Below are 24,232 nucleotides of genomic sequence, written 5' to 3'. Positions count from 1 at the left end.
GCACTTTCTTAACACTTTTTTAGGTATAATTTATTGTTAAATGTTAAACCAGTCTCAGTGTTTGACTGTTGTATGGCAGATATCAGTCAGATGCCTCTTTGCTGTGAGTTCTCAGTCTAGGAAATGGTTTTCAAAACCTCTTATCCTTCATGGCGAAGAAAGAGTGGTGATGTTCAGGATTTTCCCTCGTTAATAATGGTGACTCAGAAGGACCAACGAGACCCATCTGACACCTTGAGGGCCAGAACTAATCTGGATAACTGATTGTTTCTTGGACTTTTATAAATCGACTCAATACTCCAGAATCCAGATTTCTCCCTGGAGTTGAATGCTCTGAGCATTTTTCTGTATTTGATAAGATTTTTGTATATTTGGCCTAAGCCTCAGGAAGTCTTGAGAATTGTAAACAAAATGAACTAACACATGCCTTGCTTGTGAAATGAAATACCATCAGCTTTATAGGATTTAGATGCTTGATGCTGTTCACTGAACTTTGCATTTTACAGCCGGAGAACAGCATATAAATACACTACAATGTTTCTTTTTGTATTTGCTGAGCTTTTGGCAAAAGTAGCAGTGCTTGTTTTAGAGTCCTGACTAGGATTCTTGCACACTCATCAAGTTCCAAGGATTTTATTAGTCTTATATTAAAGTATTTCAGTAGCAATTCAATTGTTTGCCTTATCATAGGTGCTGAAATGAGACAAGCATCTTTTAAAATCTATTTTAGAACCATATCCCAATGCAAATATTTTTATTTTGATGTTTTTCTCTGCTTTCTGAGGGGAGTAGGTATAGATCTTTAAGTACATTTATTCACACAAAAATAACTTCTGTGTTCACTTAATTTAGCCTAAAGCTGAAGAGGAGCTTTCAGCTGACAAAGTACTTGAATCTGAACAGGATCAAATGAGCCACGGGTTTCATCCTGAAAGAGATCCCTCTGACTTAAAATCACTGAAAGCTGTGGAAGAAAATGGAGAAGAAGTGGAGCCTATACGTAATGGTGCTGAGAGTACTTCTGAGGGTGAAGGAGCAGACGCTCACTCAGGCTCCGCTGATAGTTCTGGTGATGGGGTCACATTCCCGTTTAAACCAGGTATGTTGATCCCTGCCTTCACATTCTCATGTATCCTTAAAGAATATGAGTGTAACCTCTTCAGAGAGAGTAATAGCATAGAACAGAGAAGCTAATCACAGTGTAATAGACAAACATATCCATGTAGGGGAAATATCTGATGCTGGTAGTCCATTTCTACTGGCATGGAGCACAGCTGGCCAAGATAGCCAGTGCTAGGCTCATGGAATCCAGTAGAACAATGTTAATTGTATTCATCGTAACTGAAAATAGTATTTCATATATGACCAGACAGTACCATCAATGTGCTAAACTTCTGTCCTAATACCATATAAAAAATTGCTGATTTGAGATTTATGCAGAGATTTGGTGTAGCTATGTGGAGAAAGGCAGTTCCATTGACAACAGTGATGGTTCAAGAATTGATCTCACTTATGCAGGAGAACTGGAATAAGTATACAGCTAGTTTGACCTCATCCTTGGAGGGCATTTGGGGAATAAATCAGTGGATGGGAGAGCTTGTGTACTCGCTCGCTGTCTCTCTTTCTCTGAAATTAAATAAATATATATGGACAAATAGATAAGTTTCCTTAATTTGCCAAATCTTAGGTAAAACTTGCACTAATCAGTTTTTGATATTAAGTACCAGCCATTAACTATAGTCTGGATCAGCGTTTCTCAAGTTTTTGACTTTAGTATAGTTAATAGGTTGTGAAATTAATTTAATGGCTTATGATCAATGTTTTTTAGGAGGAAAATACATTTGAAAATGTTTGCAGGAAGTAAAAGTGTCATTTGGAAAAATTTTGTTATTCAAGGAGTCTAAAAAGTACACGAAAAACATGTATCATGAAAAAATTGCATTTCAAAGAATTTCTGTATCAAAATAAATAGAATTTCTCATTTAATTTTATTTTTCTACAAACTTCTTAAAGCACCCTATATATGTGTTTTTCTTGTGTTTTGACATCATTGTAGTTCTTATCATGAGTTGTAGTAAAAAAAAATCATTCACCTTGTTTCACTCTTATTAAAAATAAAGATGTTAATATGCCTTATAAAATTGTAAAGCTATAGTATATAAAACTTTTGTTTCAGACTCAGTGATCTAAAATTCTTCTGATGATCTAGGTTTATACCAGTTCTTCAAGCACTTGTAGCTGCCAGTCTTTCTTACTTGTAGAAACTGATGCACTATGGTTTCTTGTAAGACTGTTAAGTCATATCTGTATACCTTAGTTTTATAAGCAAAAAGCACATAATTGCCATCACAGGCTATAATTGGTTAACTTCCTTTTGCTCATCATAAAAGCTTCGACAGCAATAATAGTGTTTAGCATTTAGGTTGCATGACTCTGTAATTTTAAAAATAAGAGAATAAGATGGACACATTTGCAGAGTTCTTGAAGACTATTATTGAGTCTATAAGCTACATGTTAGGAAACTATCCTAAGGATTTGGAGCCCAGCATTTGTGGTATAGTGGTAAAGCTATCATTTGCAAAGCTGAAATCTCATGTGGTTACCAGTTCAAGTCCCTGCTGCTCCGTGATAATGTGCCTGGAAAAGCAATGAAAGGATGCCCAAGTGCTGGAGTCCCTACACTCAGAAGCAGCTCCAGGTTCCTGGCTTCAGCCTGGCTCAGCCCCAGCCATTGCAGCCATTTGGGAAGTGAGCCAGCCAATGGGAGATCTCTCCTTCTGTCTCCCTACAGCTTTGCTTTCAAGTGACTGAATAAATCTTTAGAAAAAGAAAAAGAGAAAAGAAGCTATTGACCATCATTCAGCAGTCCTCATATATGACTATTGGCTCATTGCACCAAGTTTGCTCATAAACAGTGACTTGAAAGCAGATAGAAAGTGCAACCAATGGGGACTCCCACAAAAAGAGGTGAAAAAAATAAACCTACAGGGCCTGGCGGCGTGGCCTAGTGGCTAAGGTCCTCACCAGGATCCCATATGGTCGCCGGTTCTAATCCCGGCAGCTTCACTTCCTCTCTGTCTCTCCTCCTCTCTGTATATCTGACTTTGTAATAAAAAAGTAAAATGAAAAAAATCTAAAAAAAAAAATAAATAAATAAAATAAGCCTACACCACAAAGCATCCGTACGAGGCCCTCCCACTCCAGCATCCCCTCCTCTTGGACCATCACCTGCTCTGCCTTCACGATCTTCTAGAACCCTACTGGCCTTGTTGCTAGTTCACCTCCAGGGATTCCACCATTCCTGAGAGCACCTGGAATGCCAGGACTCTGTGTGCCTTTACCCTGACATTTACCCCTGGATCCACTTCCAGGGTCTTGCCCTAGTCCTTCTGCCACGAGGACCACCTATAAAGGCTAAACCTCTCCCTGCAAAAAACAAAGAAAAGGTAGGATCCAGTCTGTTCTCATGAAGTTCCGGGGCCTTCCTAATTTTCATAAGACTTTTGTTAATTTAATTTTATTACCCAGTAAAATTTGTGTAAAAAATTTCCACTTTTGGTCCCGGCACGATGGCCTAACAGCTAAAGTCCTCGCCTTAAACGTGCCAGGAGCCCATATGGGCACCGGTTCTAGTCCCAGCAGCTCCTCTTCCCATCCAGCTCTCTGCTTGTGGCCTGGGAAAGCAGTTGAGGACGGCCCAAAGCCTTGGAACCCTGCACCCATGTGGGAGACCCGGAGGAAGTTCCTGGCTTCTGGCTTTGGATCAGCGCAGCACCGGCCATTACGCTCACTTGAGTGAATCATGAGACAGAAGATCCTCCTCTCTGTATATCTGACTTTCCAATAAAAATAATAAATAAATCTTTAAAAAGAAAAAAATCCACTTTTATGTAATGCATGTGAGATTGAGTAGTGAGAGCTATAACTGTAACAACAAAGTAAGGGCTATGACAAAATAATGCTTATACTTTATTTGAAAAGCATAAAAACAGTTTGGAATGTTTTTGGATGATGTATTCCAAGTTTAATTGGATCAGCAAGCAGACTTGTTTTCTGAAGATTAAAGTGTAAACAGATATGAGAATTCTATATGTAGATGCTTAAGGCTTTTTGTATCATGTCAGTTGGTTTTATGATTTATGTCCTTTCACCTTTTTTTTCTCTAAAATACCATTATCCAATGAGCAACCAAATTATTCCGCATTTCAGCAAGCCAAGGGTATTAGCATATTTCTTATTTCCAAGATATTACCAAAATAAGGCTTGATAATATATTTAATATGAAAAAAATTATATGATATTGAGCCCAGGCCCAGGTTTGGTGGCTAAATCCTGCTCTTGCAAACACCAGGATCCTTATGGGTGCTGGTTTATGTTCTAGCTACTCCTTTTCCCATCCAGCTCCCTGCTTGTAGCCTGGGAAAGCAGTCAAGGATGGCCCACAGCCTTGAGACCCTGCACCCATGTAGGATATCCAGAAAAATCTCTTGGCTCCTGGATTTAGATCAGCTCAGCTCTGGCCATATCAGCCATTTGGGGAGTGACCCAGTGGATGGAAGATCTTTCTCTCTCTTTCTTTCTACATCTAATCTGCCTCTCCAATAAAAAGGAATCAATTTTAAAAAATGAAAATATATGTCCTTGTAGCCAGAGATTGTTTGAAGTTATATGAAGTTGTTTCTACTTGCTTCAAGTATCCAGAATGATAAATACAAATGGTAGTTTAAAATCTTCCTATGAGATTTTCTGATCAGTGTCTCTTTAATCAGTTTGTCTTGTGAGGTTAAACTGAATATAAGAATCTGCTCTGTGTTTTTATGGTGTGAATACATATATGTGTGTATGTATGCACATTTCCATAATGTATGCAGTTCCCTGCAGTCATCTGTTTACATCTCTTCCTAGAAATCTGGAAGCCTGCTGATACTGAAGGAAAGAAGCAGTATGACAGGGAGTTTCTGCTGGACTTCCAGTTCATGCCAGCCTGTATACAGAAGCCAGAGGGTCTGCCTCCCATCAGTGATGTGGTTCTGGACAAGGTAGGCTGCTTCCTCCAACCAAGGGAGATCTTGTTTTGTACAAATTGATTTTACTTGTTAGTACAGATGTGTAGACTATTAACAATTTTTAGAATGCTTAGACTAAATGTTATTTGAATAAAAGTGTTCCATAATCAGTGTTGGATTTTAAGATTTGTTTATCTGAAAAAGCAAAATTACAGAAAGATGGCTTGTATTTACTGTTTTACTCCCCAAAATGAACTCCCAAAGCTGGGCTAAGCCAGACCTAAACTAGCAGTCTAGAACTCTGTCCAAGTCTCACATATGGGTGACAGGGGTTCAAGCACTCAGGCGGTCTTCCACTGCCTTCCTTGGCACATGAGCATAGAGCTGGATTACAAGAGGAGTGGCCGGGACTTGAAATGCAACTCATATGGGATGCTAGCATTGCAGATGGTGACTTAACTTTCCTGTAGACTTAAGTAAACTTCATGTTATGTTTGTTTCCTAGGGATGTGATTTTTAAAAATGTGTGTTTACTAGGGGAAAAACACAACTAAACTGATATGGAGCTTTTTCACTGTTGTTCTGAAATTTTGTGATAGAATTCTAGTGATTCAGTGCATATCAGAAACCAAGGAAATATTTGGCAGGTCAAACCTAAGTAAGAATCCATATAATTCAAATAATGTGTATCTTAAAATTTCCTTAATAGGTACTTCTAGGGATTGAAGTCCCCAGTCCATGCAGAGGTCAACATCTTTCTCTTTACAATGATCTAACAGTACACTCAGAAAATGAGTACACTTAGTGTCCATCTGCTCCATAAATTCAAGGAGGAAGGTCAGCTGTATGTCTGCTCCAGTAATTTCTTGTAAATAAAGGATGAACAATGTTGAATAATCTTGATCATTTTTGTTTTGAAGAGCAGTTGTTTTATTCTCACTGAAACATAGATGTTCAGTATGTAATAGAATGAGATATCTACCTGTTAGATTTCAGCAGACATATCCATGTTTCATATATATACTTACTTCCTTATAGCAATATTATTTTTCTTGACATATTTAAGTAGGTTAACTGAATAACTGAATGATTGATTCATCATACCAATCCACTTCAGTACTTCAGAGGTCAATTATTATAGCCAATAAAGTAGATTACCCTCTTACAAAATATTTCGGGAAGCTTAGTAGCTTAAGTCTCTACCTGTGTCCTTGCCATCCCATATGAGTGCCAGTTCAAGACCCAGCTGCTCCACTTTGGATCCAGCTGCCTACTAATGCGTCTGGGAAAGCAACAGGAGATGACTCAAGTCTTGGGCTCCTACACCCTTGTGGGAGACCCAGAAAAGGCTCCAGTCTCCTGGCTGTGAACTGACTTAGTTCTGGCCTTTGTGCCCATTGGGGGACTGAACCAGTGTATGAGAGATCTCTTTCTGACTCTCTTTCTTTCTCTGTAATTCTATGTTTCAAAAAAAATTAATCTTAAAAATAAAAAGACCAATGTTGTGACATGTTTGGCTAAGCCTCTGCCTGTGCCACTGGTACCCTGTATGGGTGCTGATTCATTTTTCAGCTGTTCCACTTCGAGTCCAGCTCCCTACTTATGGCCTGGGAAGCAGCCAAAAAGAGTCTGAGACCTTGGGCCCTGCATTCATGTGGGACTACTGGAAGAGGCTTTGGGCTCCTAGCTTCAGAATGGCCCAAACTCCAACCAATGAAACTCTGTGGGGGGTGAACCAGTAGATGAAAAATCTGTCTCTCCCACCCTGTGTAACTCACCTTTCAAATAAAATAATTTTTTTAAAGTTAAAAAAAAAAGTACCTGGCACAATAGCCTAGTGGCTAAAGTCCTTGCCTTGCATACGCCGGTATCTCTTATGGGTACTGATTTGTATCTTGGCCACTCCACTTCCCACCCAGCTCCTTGCTTATGGCCTGGGAAAGCAGTGGAAGATGGCCCAGAGTCTTGGGACCCTGTCCTCTTCTCTTTAGGTCTGACTTTCTAATAAAAATAAATAAATTACACACACACACACACACACACACACACACACATATACTGGGATCCCATATGGGTCCTGGTTCTAATCCCGGTGGCCCCACTTCCCATCCAGCTCCCTGCTTATGACCTGGGAAAGCAATCAAGGGCGACCCAAAGTCTTGGGACTTGCATCCATTTGGGAGACCTGAAAGAAACTCCTCGCTCCTTGCCTCAGATTGGCTCAGCTCCGGCTGTTACGGCCACTTGGGGAGTGAATCAGTGAAGGAAGATCTTCCTCTCTCTTCTTTCTGTATATCTGACTTTTCAATAAAAAATCTTTAAAAAAAAAAAAAAGTAGCGGTCCGGCGGCATGGCCTAGCGGCTAAAGTCCTCTCCTTGAACGCCCCGGGATCCCATATGGACGCCGGTTCTAATTCCGGCAGCTCCACTTCCCATCCAGCTCCCTGCTTGTGGCCTGGGAAAGCAGTCGAGGATGGCCCAAAGCTTTGGGACTCTGCACCCGCGTGGGAGACCTGGAAGAGGTTCCTGGTTCCCGGCTTCGGATCGGCACGCATCGGCCCGTTGCGGCTCACTTGGGGAGTGAATCATCGGATGGAAGTTCTTCCTCTCTGTCTCTCCTCCTCTCTGTATATCCGGCTTTCCAATAACAATAAATCTTTAAAAAAAAAAAAAGATAAAAAAAGAAAAACTGAAAAAGAAAAAATGTCTGCCAGTCTTGTGTTTCTTTCTGACTTTGAATGTCTTTTAGCTGATTTTTTCCTGAACTGAGAGTTCTTAAATTACATGATTACACCGAGTTCTTAGCTTAATAAAGTATAATTGTGAATGGTTCATATTATATGAAATATACTACCTGAGACTTAATGTTCATTTAGCATGCATGCTTTACTAACTGTAAGTTGATAGCTTTGAAACAAATGAGGAGCAGCAGGATTCCTACAGGCAAGTGTACTAGTATCCTGGTAAAAAATTCTAGAACAAAAAATATCTAAAATGTGTTCCTACTTCAGAAAATCTTAAAGGTAGTGTATCATAGGCTATTTTGGTCCTAAGTCAGTTCAAATTGTATGTGTGTCTGCCATTGGGAATTGAAGGCTGAATTGGTTCTACTGTGTCTAAAAAGCACTGTTGTCTAATGACTAAGGTGAGCCCAGGAGAAGCTGCCATGAGTCATATTGGATTTCTCCTGGAACAGAAGCCAGAACTTACTTTTTCAGCTGACAGAAATTTTCATTCACTTTTTTATCTGAGTCCAGCATTGTAGTACAATTGGTCGTGCAATATCAGCAGGCCGTATCTGAGTGCTGGTTCAAGCCTCTGCCCCTTTGCTTTTGATCTGGTTCCACACTAATGCACCTGGGGAAGCAGGAGCAAGCCCAGATCCTTGTGGCCCTGCTGTCTACTGGAGAGATGAGGATGTAGCCTCAGGCTCCCAGCCACATCCAGCCTTTCAGCAATTTAGAGAGTGAGCCCACAATTGAAAGATCTTTATATCTCTCATCTTTGTCATTCTGCCTTTTGAATAAATATGTCTCCCCTCACGCACAAAGTTTGTGTTTTAATTGTCTTTGTGGCATGTGCTAAGCTTTCCAATTCCTCTTCATGCAGATCAATCAACCTAAATTGCCAATGCGAACTCTGGATCCTCGGATTTTGCCTCGAGGACCAGACTTTACTCCAGCCTTTGCAGATTTTGGAAGGCAGACACCTGGTGGAAGAGGTGTACCTGTAAGTGCGTGTTTCCTATAACCCACTAAATCAAAAACTGTCAGACTCGCTGGTGCTTTGTCTGATGGCAAGAAAGCAGTGTTTGCTGTTTCCTCCAATTAAAAAGACGTAGTAGAAGACTTGCAGTCTGCCATTTTCATGCTAATATAAAAGTAAATAAAAAGTACATTTGGGTTGTTTTTACTTGAAAGAAATGGGTGTGCATTATAATCAGGTCAAGAATTTTTTCAGTATTTTTCAGTTAAGAGGACATGGTCAATAGATTCTAAAATAGAACTGATGTTGGGATTCTTGCTTTAAGGTGCCGTGATATGCTAATGATCTCTGATGACATTCAGCTAATGATCATCTCTTTGTCTTTGTTTCTACAGATTTGCAAAGTGCAGAGCAGGCAAGGATTGCCAATTCTGGAACAGAGCAAAGCCCCTACTTGTACTCCACTGGCGATGTCGCATCCACCCCTGAAGAGCCTGCCTCTAGGGGTGCGCTGAATCCTTTTTTAAAAAAAATAATTATTTATGGTATTATGATATTTTGTGGTTTACTTATTTACTGTAGGTTATGAAATCAGAATGTGGACAAATGACATGTACTAACGAGTGCGGTACTGGTGAACTTCAGATGGCCATTACACCCCCAGTGGCAGGCTCTTCAGCGGTGGAAGTGGCATCACCAATGGAGTTATGCTGGGGCACTGTACTGTGCAGAATTTGGCAGGCTCTGCCTACTCCATGCTTTGTAAATTTGTAGAAAGCATGGGGGAAGTTGCCAACAGTGTGAATATCTCTTTCCCCCTGAGTTAGAATGGCACGAAGCATGCTTAATCTGTTGTTCTGGAGAAGCTTCGGGTTTGGTGTATCTTTGCAGATCACTCTGTTAAGACTGCTTTATTTGATGCTTGTGAAAATATTTCTGTGTAAGATGGCCCTTTTTTATTTTCCTATCACTCTTTTTTTTTTAGATTTTTGGAATGGCAACTTTTGAAACCTGCTTTGAAAAAAGACTATCTAAATACAAATGTCACTTTGTAGAAGTACTTTATTTGTTGATTTGCCTGTAGCTAGACAATTACTAAAAATATATGAGGGCTTTCTAAAACCTGTAGTAACCTCCTGAAGTTGAGGCATGTTGTATTTTTGGCATTACCGTCTTACAGACTTGTTATGTGGGACACTGTTCTCATAGGTTTGAACTCTACATCTGTTTTCTCTAAAACTTGAGGTAATTTTTCTAATATTTAAATTAATACCAAAAAGTCTTAGAAAACAGCTTTCTAGAAATATATGATACCTTTTTTTCTTTTAGCATTATTCCCTTTTTTGATGGCTTAATTTTACATTTGTATTGCTTTTAATTTTGGTTATGGTTTATATCTTTTTTGAGTGAGCAAGTTGAAATAATTCTTATGTTATTATGATTACTCTAATAACATTTATAGTTGCTATGTTGTTCATGTGTTATTCATAGACAATGTGAATTATTTCTTTATGTACATATTTTATTTCAATACATTGTTCTGTATTATTGCTAATAATTAGTTATAGCAAGAAGAAAATGTCTTGAGTGCAGAATAAGCTCTACCTCTTAAGTTACTGAAAATTGAAAAGAAATTTTATAAGGATGTCAACTTGCCTCTATATCTGCATTCATCAGATACATATGTTATTTTAATAAACTCAAAGTAATATGACTAGAAATGAAACATTAGATAATGAGTTTTTAATGTCTAAGCAATTTTTTCATGTGTCAGAACCTACGTGTTAAATGAGGTTATGTTAGATGGTAATATAAATAATTATTTGATTAACCTTTCCTGTATTATAGACAGTCTCCACTTAGCTTTGGAGTTTTGATACATACAGGAAGCATTGTCATGAGACAAAGCTATCTGTTTATATATATATACAAACAGAATTTGTAAGAAGAGTACCCACCACTCCTGGGAGAGACGTGGACTAAGTCCCTGATCGCAGCTTTGGCTGGCCCAGCCTAGAGTGTTGGAGGCTTTTGGCATGTGACCCAGTAGATGGAAGATAGCTGTTTGTTTAACTCTTTTCTTCTCCCTCTTTCTCTATTTTCTCCCTCCTTCACTTTTCTTCTCTCTGCCTTTCAAATAAATAATTATTTTTTAAAAGAGAGTATCATTGTGCCACTAGATTAATAGTAACTTGCCACTCATGTGCATTTTAGCTAACTTTGAGGTCAGCTGATCTGTTAAAAATTTTAGGAGCAAGGTTATTTCCTGAGTTCATCTTCCCCTACTTTGCTTAAATGAACACTTGATTGTTTCTTCTTGAAAATTTCTAGGATAAATATTGGTTTTCTTTTATCTAATTAACTAGGTTAATAAGTTATAATTTCTAAATGAGATAGGAGAGTTGAATGTAAATTCACAAGCAGAAATAGGCGTAATTATTCATTTAATGCATTTCCAACAAATGAGAGTGGTTAGAAAACCTAACTTTCCAGTCGTGTAAAAACACCTGGAGCTTACTGGACAATTACCTCTAACTTGTGCTATTTTCTTTTAGTTTTGACTTTGTCAGCTCTGAGCACAGTCTCCACTGAAGTTGTACTCTTGTCAGTAATCAGGGCTGTCTTTCAAGCAAGGAGGCCATGCTTTGTTTCTTTTGTGTACCCCATACCTCTCAGTTTAGGATCCTGCTTTTTTTTTTTCCTCCAGTAATTGAGTCATTCGTGAGATGCTGCAATTGCTGAAGGCTATTTAGAAATTCAACCACTTGTATAAAGTTTTTCACACATGAAAAGTCATGAAATACTAAACCTACATGTTCTGTTTAATAACTTCTTTTTATCTTTCATATGGATGAGTCCTCACATAATTTGTAAGACCTATTTTATAGAGTCCTGTGATTCCCCACTGTAGCTGCTGTGGCTGAGTGGGCCTTTGTTCACATGAGAAAGGCTACATTCGACAAAGTTGAGAGACGTGATCACAATAACTTTTGCTTGTAAGTGGAAGATTTGGACTCAAGGCCAGTCCTTTTGTCTCCTAGGTAAGCCTCTTGCCTTCGTTGTGCCACAGTCCTTTCAGATAAATGTTTCAGACAGTGGCTTCATTCACAGAGTATAAATGTGAGTATATTAGAGGCTGCTTCATTGAGTATATTAAGGATTTATAAAAACAGTAAAGTTATTAGGGACTCGAGTATTTGAGTATAAGTTTATGAATAGTTTTTATCTTATGTGCATAGAAACAGAATGGTGTTCATCATTATGAAAGAATATAAAAGCAGAGAATTTACTAGTAAAGGTACAAAGGAAATCCAACGCAAACAATATTTATGGAAAAATGATAAAATCAAAGCATTACTTCTCAATCATAGCCTTGCATGTAAATGGCCTAAGTCCTCCGATTAGTACATACAGACTGGCTGAATGTCTTAAAATACAAGGCCCATTTATTTGCTGCTTTTAAGAGCCATACCTCCCCAAACAAAGATAGACACAGACTGAAGCCAAAAAAAATGGGGAAAGTGACTGGATGCTAATGGAACAGAAAAGCAAGCAAGTGTAGCCATGCTAATATCCGAAAAAATAGATTTCAGCACAAAAACCTGTTAAAAGAGACAAAGAAGGGAATTACATATGCTTAAGGGACCAATTTAACATGAAGATGTGACTGTAGTAAATGTGTATGTTCCCAATACCAGCATAGTTGGATATTTAAAACAAGAGTTAATGCATCTAAAGGAAAACATGAATTCCAATATGTAATGGGGGCTTCATTCCATTTTTATCAGTGGTTAGATCAACTAGACAGAAAAATTAACAATAACAACAACAACAACAACAAAAACAGCAGACCTTATCTACACTAGGACCAAATTGACCTGATAGTTATGTAGTTGTATAATGTACTTTTTAATCTATAATTTTATTTTATTTTTAATATTGATTACATAGGTGAGAGAGTTGCATATCCATGTGGGCCTCTGATTAGAGTAGGGAGGGTCAGGAAGATGGATGAGATAAAAGTTTCAGTTCTTTTCATCCTGTATCCACCAAGATAGGGAGGAGGGAAAAGGAAGAACCTTTGGTGTGAAACTGCATCAGCGCCCAGGAGTGGAGATGATCAGTTCATGTTGCTTTAGAGACCCCAGTGTGGGGAAGGATGTTCTGAGGGTGTGACCTGAGTGATTTTGATAGTTCTGAGAAGTTGTTGGCTTCATTGTGCCAGAAATGACCAGATCTTTTCCATGTGATTAGTTCAATAGATGAATGGGAAGCATTGGATAAAACTTATCCATTCATGATAAAAACCTGAAGTAGTTTGGGTATAAGAAGGAACATTCCAGAGAATCAAGATGGCGGAATGTGATAAGGACACATTTCAACGGATGGAGAAACATTTAATCAGGATGAAGAAGAGAGGACACATTTCCTGGAAATAGGAGAGGACAGAACAACAGCAGAGGAGTACCTGGAGACTAAGAGACACAGGAAAGCAGCAATGGTGCTGCTTTCACAGGAAAACAATGGTGTGGTGTTGCAGTGACTGATAATCCAGCGGCATTCAGCTAATGGCAGTCTGAGCTCCACCAGCAACCAGGTGGAAAGGGACTTTCAATGGGAGCTTGGGAGGTGAACCCAAACAAAGAACCGTCTGTCCTGCTAGTCTGTTTGATTTGACCAGGAGCAGACTGAGTGGCAGATCCCAGATGGGTCGTGCAGTAGTGCAAGAAAAGGGTGGGTTTCACAGCCCAGTCAACCCCCTAAAGCCCCTAGAGCCGAATTGGGCGCCATTTTGCCTAAGGAGGCAAAGGCAAGGGAAAGGACTGAGCATAAACTGAGTCCAGAGTGAACTCATTTTTGACTCAGTGAACTGCAGCAACGTGGCATTCTACAGGTTCCACCTAAGACAGGTATTGGTACCCCTCAGAGCTGATGGCCAGCAGGTCAAGAATTCTAGTAATGACACATCAAGCGCCATTTTGTACACTGTGACAAACGCTTTAGGACTGCAGGGGACAACAGTGAACTGCGCATGTGCTGAGCTCACGAGAACTCACTGAGTTCCATGGATTGCACTGGTCCTGCAGGAAAATTGCCAACTGTGGCATTGTATGGGTCAAAATAGGTCCATGTGGCACCCAGACCTAATGTCCAACAGGTTCCAGCAAGATCAGCACCACCAACAACCTAGCTATATAGGACACCTGGGGTCTCTTTAATCCTGGAACCTGCTCCAACCAGAACTGGGAGAAAGGTTGCAGAGACAACAGTACAACCTCAGCACAATAACACAGGAGGTAGCGATTGGTGAGCCAGGAGTTGGGGCTGTGGAGACCATGGTGGAAATCTAACATAAGAACCCAGGCCTGGAACTCACTGGAGGGAGTGGCACAAGTGGCTGCAAGCAAAGAGCTGTATATCAATGGCAATAAGTAAAATTGCATTGTAGACCTGGGGGTGACACAGCTTAGAAGCCTGCCCCAAGGAGAATAATCTGATAACTAGAAGTACAATGATCAAGAGCAAAAGAAGAGACAAAGGCACAATGAATATTGCTGCAGACTCCCCTGCAAAGGAGAAAAACCCTATGCCAATCTCAGAGTTAACTGAGGAAGACATCGAGAAAATGGGGCTTACAGAATTCAGAAAACTCATTTTAAAGCTTCTGATCAACAATGTGAAACACATACAAGAGTTCAAAGAATTTAAGGAATATGTTACACAAGAAATAGCAGCAATAAAGCAAATCAAGGCTGATATATCAGAAATTAAGAACACAGTGAAGCAAATTAAAAGTACAGTGGAGAATCTTCAAAGTAGAATGAAGCAAGCAGAAGAAAGAATCTCAGAATTGGCAGGTATTTCCTGTCATCAGGGAGAAGCAAACAAAAAGCTGGAAGCAGAGTTGGATCAGGCCTAATGTAAGAGTTATGGGAGTCCCAGAAGGTGCAGAAAGAGAATCTGGTTTTACAAATATATTTAATGAAATAATAAAGGAAAATTTCCCTAATCTAGAGAAAGAATTGGGAAACAACATCCAGGAGGGGCACAGAACTCCCAACAGGCTTGATCAAAAGAGATCTTCACCAAGACACATTATCATCAAGCTCTCTTCAATCAGACATAAGGAAAAGATCCTTAAATGTGCAAGTGAAAAAAATCAACTGACATATAAAGGAATGCCAATTAAACTCACAGGAGACCTCTCACAGGAAACTCTACAGTCAAGAAGAGAATGGAGTGATGTATTCCAGATTCTAAAAGAAAAAAATCGTCGGCCTAGGAGAACATATCCAGCAAAGCTTTCTTTTGTCTTTGAAAATGAAATAAAATTCTTCCACAGTCAAGAAAAGTTAAAAGAATTTGCCTCTTCCAAACCTGCCCTACAAATGATACTTCAGGATGTTCTCTTGACAGAGAAGAGGAATAGCACCAAACAAAAACAAAGGCAAATGTGAAGAACATCCCAGTAAAATGACAACAGAAGACTAAACCAATGAACAACCCATTCCTAAAGTGGCAGGACCAAATTACCGCCCATACATATTAACCCTGAAAGTAATTGGCTTAAGCTCAATCAAACGTCATAGATTGATAGACTGGATTAAAAAACAAAACTCATCTATTTGTTGTCTAGAAGAGATACATTTCACCAACAAAAATCAGCGGAAGCTATATCTCATGGGATTTTGATGTTTTTGTTTTTGTTAGTTTTATCTCTTCAAAAGTTTCTCATGATTAATTATTCAATGACTTATAGATCATGCAGTAGCATCATTTTCTTCAATAAGGTTCTTGATTTTCATTTCTTTAGCAACACATTAATCATTCAGGGGCATGTTATTTAACTTCTTGGTGGTGTTAATTTCGTTTTTCTCCCCGATGTTGATTTTGTTTTGTGGCTTTTCATTTAAGGAGATGTATAATAGCTGTGTAATGGAGACTGTCATATCTAGTAACATGTTGACTTCATGGCATTGTAAATTTCTATTTTTCTTTTTATTGTTGATTTTGTATTATGACTTTTCATTAGAGGGGATGTACAGTAACTGTGAAATGGAGACTAACATATCCAGATGTGAGGATACAATGCAGTATGCATTTCTACTTCCAGACAAAGATGGACTTACAATGAGATTGTTTACAATATCTTGACAATAGAATGCTGGACTCTCTTCCATTGTCCATGCCCGCAATCATGGTCATATGATTATGTATGAAGAACTATACTTTAGTAATGAAATAGAGGAACTAAGTGTCAGGGGAATTGGGGAGGGGATAAGGGAAATACCAGGAGCCTATGGAACTGTATCATAAAATAATGATAATAATAATAAAAATAATAAAATTTAAAAATGAAAAGAAAGAGAAGGAACATTCCTCAATGCAGTCAAGATAATCTATGACAAACCCACAGCCAGTATCATTTTGAGCAAAGAAAGTTGGAAGCATTTCCAACTGAGATCCAGACAAGGATACCTATTTTCACAATTTTTTTATTCAATCAAGTTCTGCAAGTTTTAACAAAAGCACTAGGTAAGAAAAAGAAATGAAAGGAATACAAATTGGAAAGAATGAATTCAAATTATCCCTGTTTGCAGGTTACATAATTCTGTATATGGGCAACCAAAAGACTCCACTGAAAGACTATTGGAACTTACAAGAAAATTCAGTAAACTTACAGGATATGAAAAATCAGCGTATAAATATCAATAACCTTCGTATACAACGATGCAGATAATGACAATGGATAAAAAGAACTTGTAAGGCCAATCACATTCAAAAGGCTACCCCCCACCAAGTTAAAGACCTTGGAATGTGTTTAACCAAGGAAATGGAAGATCTCTACATTGAAAACCACAAAATGTTAAAACTACACAAGAAAAAGGAAAAAAGTCTTCCGTATTCATGAATTGCAAGAATTATCATCCAAATCAATTTACAGATTCGATCCAATCCCAATCAAGATGCCATTGATGTTCCTCACAGATATGGGGGAAAAAGAACTGCTCAAGTCCATACGAAACACAGGAGACCCTGAATAGCTGAAGCAGCCTTAAACAAACCAAACAGAATTCACAATACCAGACTTCAGGTTGTCTGACAATGGAGTTATAATCAAAGCAGCCTGTTACTAACACAAAATAGAAATGTAGACCAGTGGACAGAATAGAAACCGCAGAAACATCTACATATCTCCAACTAATCTATGACAGATACACTGAAACCCTTCTCTGGAAAAAGCACAGGCTCTTCAACAAATGGCACTGGAAAAAAATGGATCCTCGTGTGCAAAAGTATGAAACGAGATCCCTGCTTTACACCTTATACATTATCCAGCTCATAGTGGATCAAGGATACGAATCAACTGATACCTTAAAATACTGGATGGAAACATTGAAGAAACTAAGATAGATGTTGGTGTCACTAGTCATCATGGAAATGCAAGTTAAAAACTGCAGTGAAAGTTCACCTCACCCCAATTAGAATCACTGTCATTCAAAAACTAAGAAATATAAATTCTGGAGGAAAACATTCCCTAATCCACTGCTGGTGGGATTAATAAAGTAGTTGTAAAACAAGTACAACTATTATAAAAGAGAGTTTGAAATTCCTCAGAGATCTGAAAATATATTTACCATATGATGTAACTCTCCCACTTCTGATAATACACCCAAACAAAATGAAGTCAGTACAAGAGAGTGATTTGTAAACCCTTCACTCCCATGTTTTTCTTTTTTTTTTTTTAATTATTTATTATTTAACTTCATTAATTACCACTCCCATGTTTTTCTGCTCTATTGGCAAAAGCTAAGATACAGAATCATCCCAGATGTCCACTGATGTCAACCGATGACTGGCTAAAGGAAGTGTATATATACACTAGGGAATACTACTCATTCTTAAAATGAAATAGAATCCTGCCGTTTACCATAAAATGGATGCAACTAAAAATCATTTTGGTTAATGAAACCAAAAAGACAAATAGGCTTCCTCTGGTATGTGGCAGCTAATACAGAATACAAATTAAAATGTGTAGGAATAAAATGGTCACTTTGTGATGTGAATATCATTTTTAGCCCATATTTATACATCTGTGGAACCATGATATTCCTCCTTTTTATTTGTTGAACATTATGGTTAGTGGCAAATTAAACCTGTGGATTTAGAATGAATTAAAATTATGTGTTTGTAAAGTCTGATAAGAGACATAGGGAAGAGCGCAGTATTGCCAGAGACCAGAGCAGGGAAGTGAGGCAAATGTGATTGTCTTCTCAGAAATGTTCTTCTGGAATGCATAAATCTGTTAAAAAATGGTAAAAATTGTTGAATGTGTTGCTCCTGTATTTCTACTTGTGACATGATTTCCGAGCATTTAAGACAGTAACTATGAATAATATTTTAATACACAAAATGCAACTTTAAGCTTGATATCTCTTGCTGTAATAGTACTTAAGGTAGTGAACTCTTGGGCCATGACAACATATATAGTTTCAGCAAAGTTCAGTGGGCATCTAAGCAGATTATTTCCTACTTGTTAATGCTTTTCACTCTTTCGTTGCTCATTTGGAATCTATATCCTGTGGCAGGTGGAGAGCTATAGTACACATCGTATCTGTCTCAAGACCTCTGCATTAGCATTTGCAATAGTTTTAGAAAGTGTAAGTTTTCTCTCTGTCTCCAAAGATGTGTACTCTAGTTTTATATGATTTTTGCATAATTTCCTTTCATTGCCTGCACCCCAACCTACTCGTTCCTGACAAATTTTTATGTGCGAATACGTGAATTAAGTATCCTGTGATATAATGGTTAACTTTTTTTGTATCCAAGTGGTGAAGAGAAGGTATTGATTCACTCAGGTAAACCTTTAGAACACAGTCTTAATTATCAATACCAAGTAATATTTTATTTATTGTAGTTTTCTTAACTGGAATGTCGAATGACAGAGAGATAGCAACACAGTGAGATCTTCCTGCCATTTTACTGCTCAAATGCCACAAGAGCCCAGACTGAACCAGAAAAAAGTCAGAAACTAAGAACTGAACTTGAGTGTGAAATGGCTGGCAGGACCCAACTTCTGCCTCTTAGGGTGTGCAATGCTACGAAGCTAGACTCAGGAGGAAAGCACCTCTGTAGCCAAGGCCCCCCCCCCATCCCACAATGTAAGATACAGACAGCCCAGGAAGTGTCTTAACTGCTGAGCAAATATCCACCCTAGTGCTGCCATCTCCAGTCTGGAGAGTAGTGAACCATGAGAGGAAAAGTCTAAGATAAACATATGTGTAAATGCTCATCAAAATACCTCTTTGTAAGCTTATTAGTGTAGGCTTAGACCACATCTCTCAAAAGAAGCTGTCTTTTTGTGCAAAGCGTATTTAAGTCTTTACTTCTTCACTGAAGCTTTGTATGAATTCAGAATGGCACTGTTAGCAGTCAAGTGAGGGATTATTTTGATCTATTTGTCTTGCAGGAAGTTTTTGTTTTCTTTCCTCTTGAAATCTGATGGCAGTATTTGCTCAGCGTTTAAAGAATGGGTGTCAGAGAAAGTGAAGATTGTCAACAGGTAGCAAGCAAGAAATTAGTAGAGCTTAGTATCAATCTAATATTGAATCCTCAAAATGATTGCCAGGCGTTTAAGATGACAGCTATAGTGAAGGTTTTACTACACAAAGCATCTTTTAACTTGCCTGTTATTTCTTGCAATAGCAGTAGTAGTTTGGTGACCACCATGACATGGTCAATGGTGACCATCATGACAATTAACTTTAACAGTGAGTTAAAATCAGGAATTCGGGAATCACCAATAGAAAGAGATAGTTTTTGGGGGAGTAATTTAGTTTGACTCTTATTGATAAAAGATGAACTTGTTTAATATGTTTTTTTAGCTGATGAAATAATTTATCATTTTCCATGATGCATATTTTGTAGGTATGGGGATCCCTTCCTTCCCTTTTCTTTCCTTCTTCCTTCCCTATGTTAACCTCCTGCCATTTTGCCCCGTATTGTCACAATAGTATAGTCCTTTGTATTTCTGATCCAACTAGTTTAAAGGAGTCTTACGATCTGCTGCAGGCTAGGTATCCATGGAGAATTTTTTTTTTATTGGAAAGGCAGATATACAGAGAGGAGGAGAGACAGAGAGGAAAGATCTTTCATCCGATGATTCACTCCCCGAGTGACCGCAACGGCCGGTGCTGCGCCAATCCCAAGCCAGGAGCCAGGAACTTCCTCCAGGTCTCCCACGCGGGTGCAGGGTCCCAAGGCTTTGGGCCGTCCTCGACTGCTTTCCCAGGCCACAAGCAGGAAGCTGGAAGGAAAGCAGGGCTGCCAGGATTAGAACCGACAGCCATATGGGATCCCGGGCATGCAAGGCGAGGACTTTAACCACTGCACTACCGTGCCAGGCCCTCCATGGAGAATCTTAATGATGATTTTATTTGCATTTTCCTCTGAAATTATAGAAATCCTTCAATTCTGAAGCAGATGTGTAATTATAATTATTACCTGTGAGTCTTTATAGTTTTAGAAGTAACCAGTCTCATGTTACACACATTTAGTACACTGTAGCATTTCAGTTAGGAGTAGACTTTCTTGTTTAAAAAAAAAAGCTTTATTATCAAACATCATTTTCCATCACTTTGTCTCATTTAGGACATGAAGATCAAAAATGGTAGTGGTGGAGAAAACTATGTCGATGGTATTCTGAGGTTATTTTTCTTCCTTCCCCAAAAGAGATCACACATCTAATTGAGTGCCTAATACCAGTCTTTGCATCTAGAAATGTTTGATATGCACATCAGGCTTGACTTGAACAGCACAGCGGAGACAGTAAATTGTAAGTAATCTGAATAAATATAATGTTCTTGTCCTAGCTGTTGAACATTGGCACACGGAGATCTCAGCCTGGCCAAAGGAGAGAGCCCAGAAAGATCATCACCGTGTCTGTAAAAGAAGATGTTCACCTGAAAAAGGCAGAGAATGCCTGGAAGCCCAGCCAGAAGCGTGACAGCCAAGCTGAGGATCCTGAAAACATTAAAACTCAGGTGAGAACATGGCACGTCCTAATGTTGCTTTGGATTTATAATGCTATTGTTTACCCTCTCCTCCAGCCCAAAATTTTATTTCTTTTTCTTCATTTTACTTGAGGAAACAGAGTTCTCCCATGTACTAGTTCATTCCTCAAATGCCTGAAATTGCCAGGGCTGGACCAAGATGAACTCAATCCAGGTCTCCCACGTGGCTGCAGGGACACAACTGCTGCTTCCTAGGGTGTACATTGGTAGGATGCTAGTTTAGAAGCAAAATCAGCACTCAAAGCCAAACACTCTTATATGGGGTGCAAGTGTCCCAAATGACACTTAAATTACTAAACCAAATTCCAGCCACTTACTATGCCTTGTTCCCTGCCACACACCTCATTGGTATATGTAGAGATATCAGACTAATACTTAATAGTCTTTTTCTTTAAAAGCGTTACTCTAAAAACCATGACACTAATTACTGTTTTCTCTTGAAATTGCTTCTTCAATGTTCCTACTTTGACTAAATTGTTTATATATTATACATGTCCGTCACTCAGGCTTTTACTAATATTTCATTTTCTCTGCAATACATTTTTATATTCTCTGTAGTTATCCTTTTTCTTTTTATCCTATGCTAATATAACTTTTGAAGATTTTTTTATTTATTTGACAGTTACAGAGAATGGAAGAATGACAAAGAGAATCTTTTTTTTAAATTGTGTTTTTGATGAGGGGTAAATATGTTAATTTTTTATTTTTTTGGAAAGGCAGACTTGCAGAAAGAAGGAGAGACAGACAGAAAGATCTTCTGTCCAGTAGTTCACTCCCCAAGTGACCACAACAGCCGGAGCTGAGCCAATCCAAAGCCAGGAACCAGGACCTCTTCCGGGTCTCCCACACAGATGCAGGGTCCCAAGGCTTTGGGCCATCCTCGACTGCTTTCCCAGACCACAAGCAGGGAGCTGGTTAGGAAGTGGATAGCCAGGACATCAACCATATGGGAGCCTGGTGCTTGCAAGGGGAGGATTAACCAGAAGAGCCATAATGCTGGGCCCGAGAGAGAATCTCTATTGGTTTACTCCACGGGAGGCTGAAACCACAGAACTTGACCATGCCCAAACCCAAAACCCAGAATTTCTTCTTCATCTCCCACGCAGGGCCCCAATCACTTGGGCCATCTGCTGCTGCTTCCCTCAGCGCATGAGCAGGGTGCTAGATGGGAAATGGAACGGCCAGTGCTCCAGCTGATGCACAGTTGGGTTGCTGATTTTGCAGATGAGAGCTTTACTGCTCTACCACAATGTTGCGCCTGCTAATCTAACGTGTATGCTGCTTTATATCTCCCTATTAGGCATGCATTTTCAGTAAGCTACGATTTAAAGACATTACCCTGTACAAACTTTTTGAGTAAAATTGAATTGTTAGTATATTTTGTGCATATTCTCTCCCTCACAACTCCTTATAGTATATTGAATGAATTGCTTTCATTAATGCACACAAGATTAATTTTTGTGAAATTATAGAAAATATTATTCATTTATTGTTAAACAAACAGTTCCAGTTCCCACCTCTAGATTACCTTTTGTAGTGCCTCTATTTTTGCATCCAGTCATCTAAACTAGAATCTCATATAAATTTGTATCAGAACCCAGGCATCACAGCTCACATGGCAGCTTCTCAGAGTTTCCTTAGATATCTTTCTCACCATAACAGTTGAGTGTAGCAGTTGACAAGTTCAGCCCTGGAGGCAGACGCCTGACTGTGTTAGGGATGTTCTTAGTCTCAGCTATGAAATATAGATACTAATAATGAGTACCTCATTAGAATAGTGTGAATATTTAACAAAGTGATAAAAAAGAACTTTCAACATGATTCCTGGATCCTGTAAGTGCTTAGTGGGATGATGTTTCTGGGATGAGAATGAAACTTAGCTATCCTTTGATTCCTCACTAATATAAAACCTCATACACAGTAGATATTCAACAAATAACTTGTTAAATGAATGAACCAACAAACACAAACAAACACAAGTGCATGGTGAACTGATACATCAAAAAGCTACACTGTGAAACCATAATTAGCTGCCTGCCTTTGTTAGTAGATTGTCCCACATGTTACCAGAAATGCCCGGTGGGTTCTTTCCTTAGCTTAGTATAGAAATAAAAAGCCGGGAATTTGTTGCAAACAGGTAAGTCTATTTGTGAAGGGACCAGATGAGCAGGGAAGGGAGAGGAAGGGGAAAGCACCTCCGAAAAGCTGGGAGGTGGGGTGCCTCTCGAAAGAGGAAGGAGAGAGAGACACCAAAGGGGTCTTTGGAAGTGTCTCAGGATTTTAAGCATTCCCTGACCCCTCCTAGTTGGGCGGGAACCTACAGGTAAGATGTTCCCCATTGGTGGTCTCTTAATTAATTAGAAAATGGGTGGGCAATGCTGGTGCCGCCCACCTGAAGGTGTGGCTAAGACCTCAGAAGACCTGGATGGTCTCACCACACATGTACCATCCAGCTTCTCTGGATTTAGTGAAATATCCCTGTCTCATCTTGACATATCTAAGCATTACAAAAAATACAGCAATGCGGACCTCGCAGTGAAGATGTCAGGTGCCTGATGTTAGAGTGCCTGATGTTAGAGTGCCTGAGTCAGAATCCCTGCTCTAGTCCCAATTCCAGCTTCGTGCTACCCTAGAAGACAGCAGGTCATGACCCACGTAGTTGGGTTTCTGCCACATAGGTGGGAGAGACTGGAAATCAGTTTCTGGCTTCTGGCTTTGGATTGGCCCAGCATTAGCCATTTCAGGTGTTTGAGGAACAAAGCAGTGAATGGGAGCTCTTTCTATGTTTATGTGTCTTGCTGTTTATCTGTCTCTCCGTCACAAATAAGTAACATTTTAAAAAACACTCTTATCTCTGTTCCTCCATTCTCCCAAGCAATGTGATTCTAAGCAGCTTATAGATATAGTTTAGAATTCCTTACGAGTCATTATCCTTGAAGGTGAGGATGTCTTGGTTCCCTAACGAGTCATTATCCTTGAAGGTGAGGATGTCTTGGTTCCGTAAAGAGTCATTATCCTTGAAGGTGAGGATGTCTTGGTTCCGTAGTTGAGGTGCTTGCATTTGTGCCTTCCTGCATTAGATTCTTATTACACCTATAAAGGGAAAATACATTTCATTGTTCTTTTGCCATATGAAGAAGCTGAAGCATCTGCAGAGGTAAGTCGGTTATGGACAGCGTTGTAGCTGCCGACCAGTGCCGTCGCCGTGATTTGTAACCTACCTCTCCGTATGCTGTAACAGAGCAATTTTTGTTAAGTTTTATGTAGAATAATTACATTGACATGAGGTATCATTAATTAATTAAGAATTCTTACTTGAATAGATGAAGACTTTATACTTTGTGTTCAGAGCCAGTCCTTTGTCTTGATATTTCTAAATGTGGAATGTCTTTGTTCCCTTCCCCCTCTTGTTTTTGCTGTTTGTTCTGTGCTGCACAGCTGTACCCC

The 24,232-nt window shown here is 39.1% G+C and overlaps 1 protein-coding gene across 12 annotated transcripts in view; it reads left to right on the top strand.

The window, feature by feature from the left end:
• Positions 1-24,232, top strand: part of EIF4G3 (eukaryotic translation initiation factor 4 gamma 3) — a 352,621-nt gene that overhangs the window by 263,734 nt on the left and 64,655 nt on the right. For 6 of the 12 annotated variants that reach the window (XM_058676306.1, XM_058676302.1, XM_058676366.1 and 3 more), the window contains 5 exons: positions 853-1,099; positions 4,906-5,039; positions 8,616-8,735; positions 9,107-9,217; positions 20,585-20,755. In XM_058676306.1, coding sequence (XP_058532289.1) covers positions 853-1,099; positions 4,906-5,039; positions 8,616-8,735; positions 9,107-9,217; positions 20,585-20,755 — 783 coding nt within the window. The remainder of the gene's footprint in view (positions 1-852; positions 1,100-4,905; positions 5,040-8,615; positions 8,736-9,106; positions 9,218-20,584; positions 20,756-24,232) is intronic. The other 6 variants (XM_058676337.1, XM_058676333.1, XM_058676313.1 and 3 more) reach the window with 1 other exon arrangement.

This window comes from Ochotona princeps, chromosome 2, assembly GCF_030435755.1.
Source record: "Ochotona princeps isolate mOchPri1 chromosome 2, mOchPri1.hap1, whole genome shotgun sequence".
NCBI lineage: Eukaryota > Metazoa > Chordata > Mammalia > Lagomorpha > Ochotonidae > Ochotona > Ochotona princeps.
The sequence above is the reverse complement of the archived record's forward strand: the minus strand, read 5'-3'. Positions and strand labels throughout refer to the sequence as shown.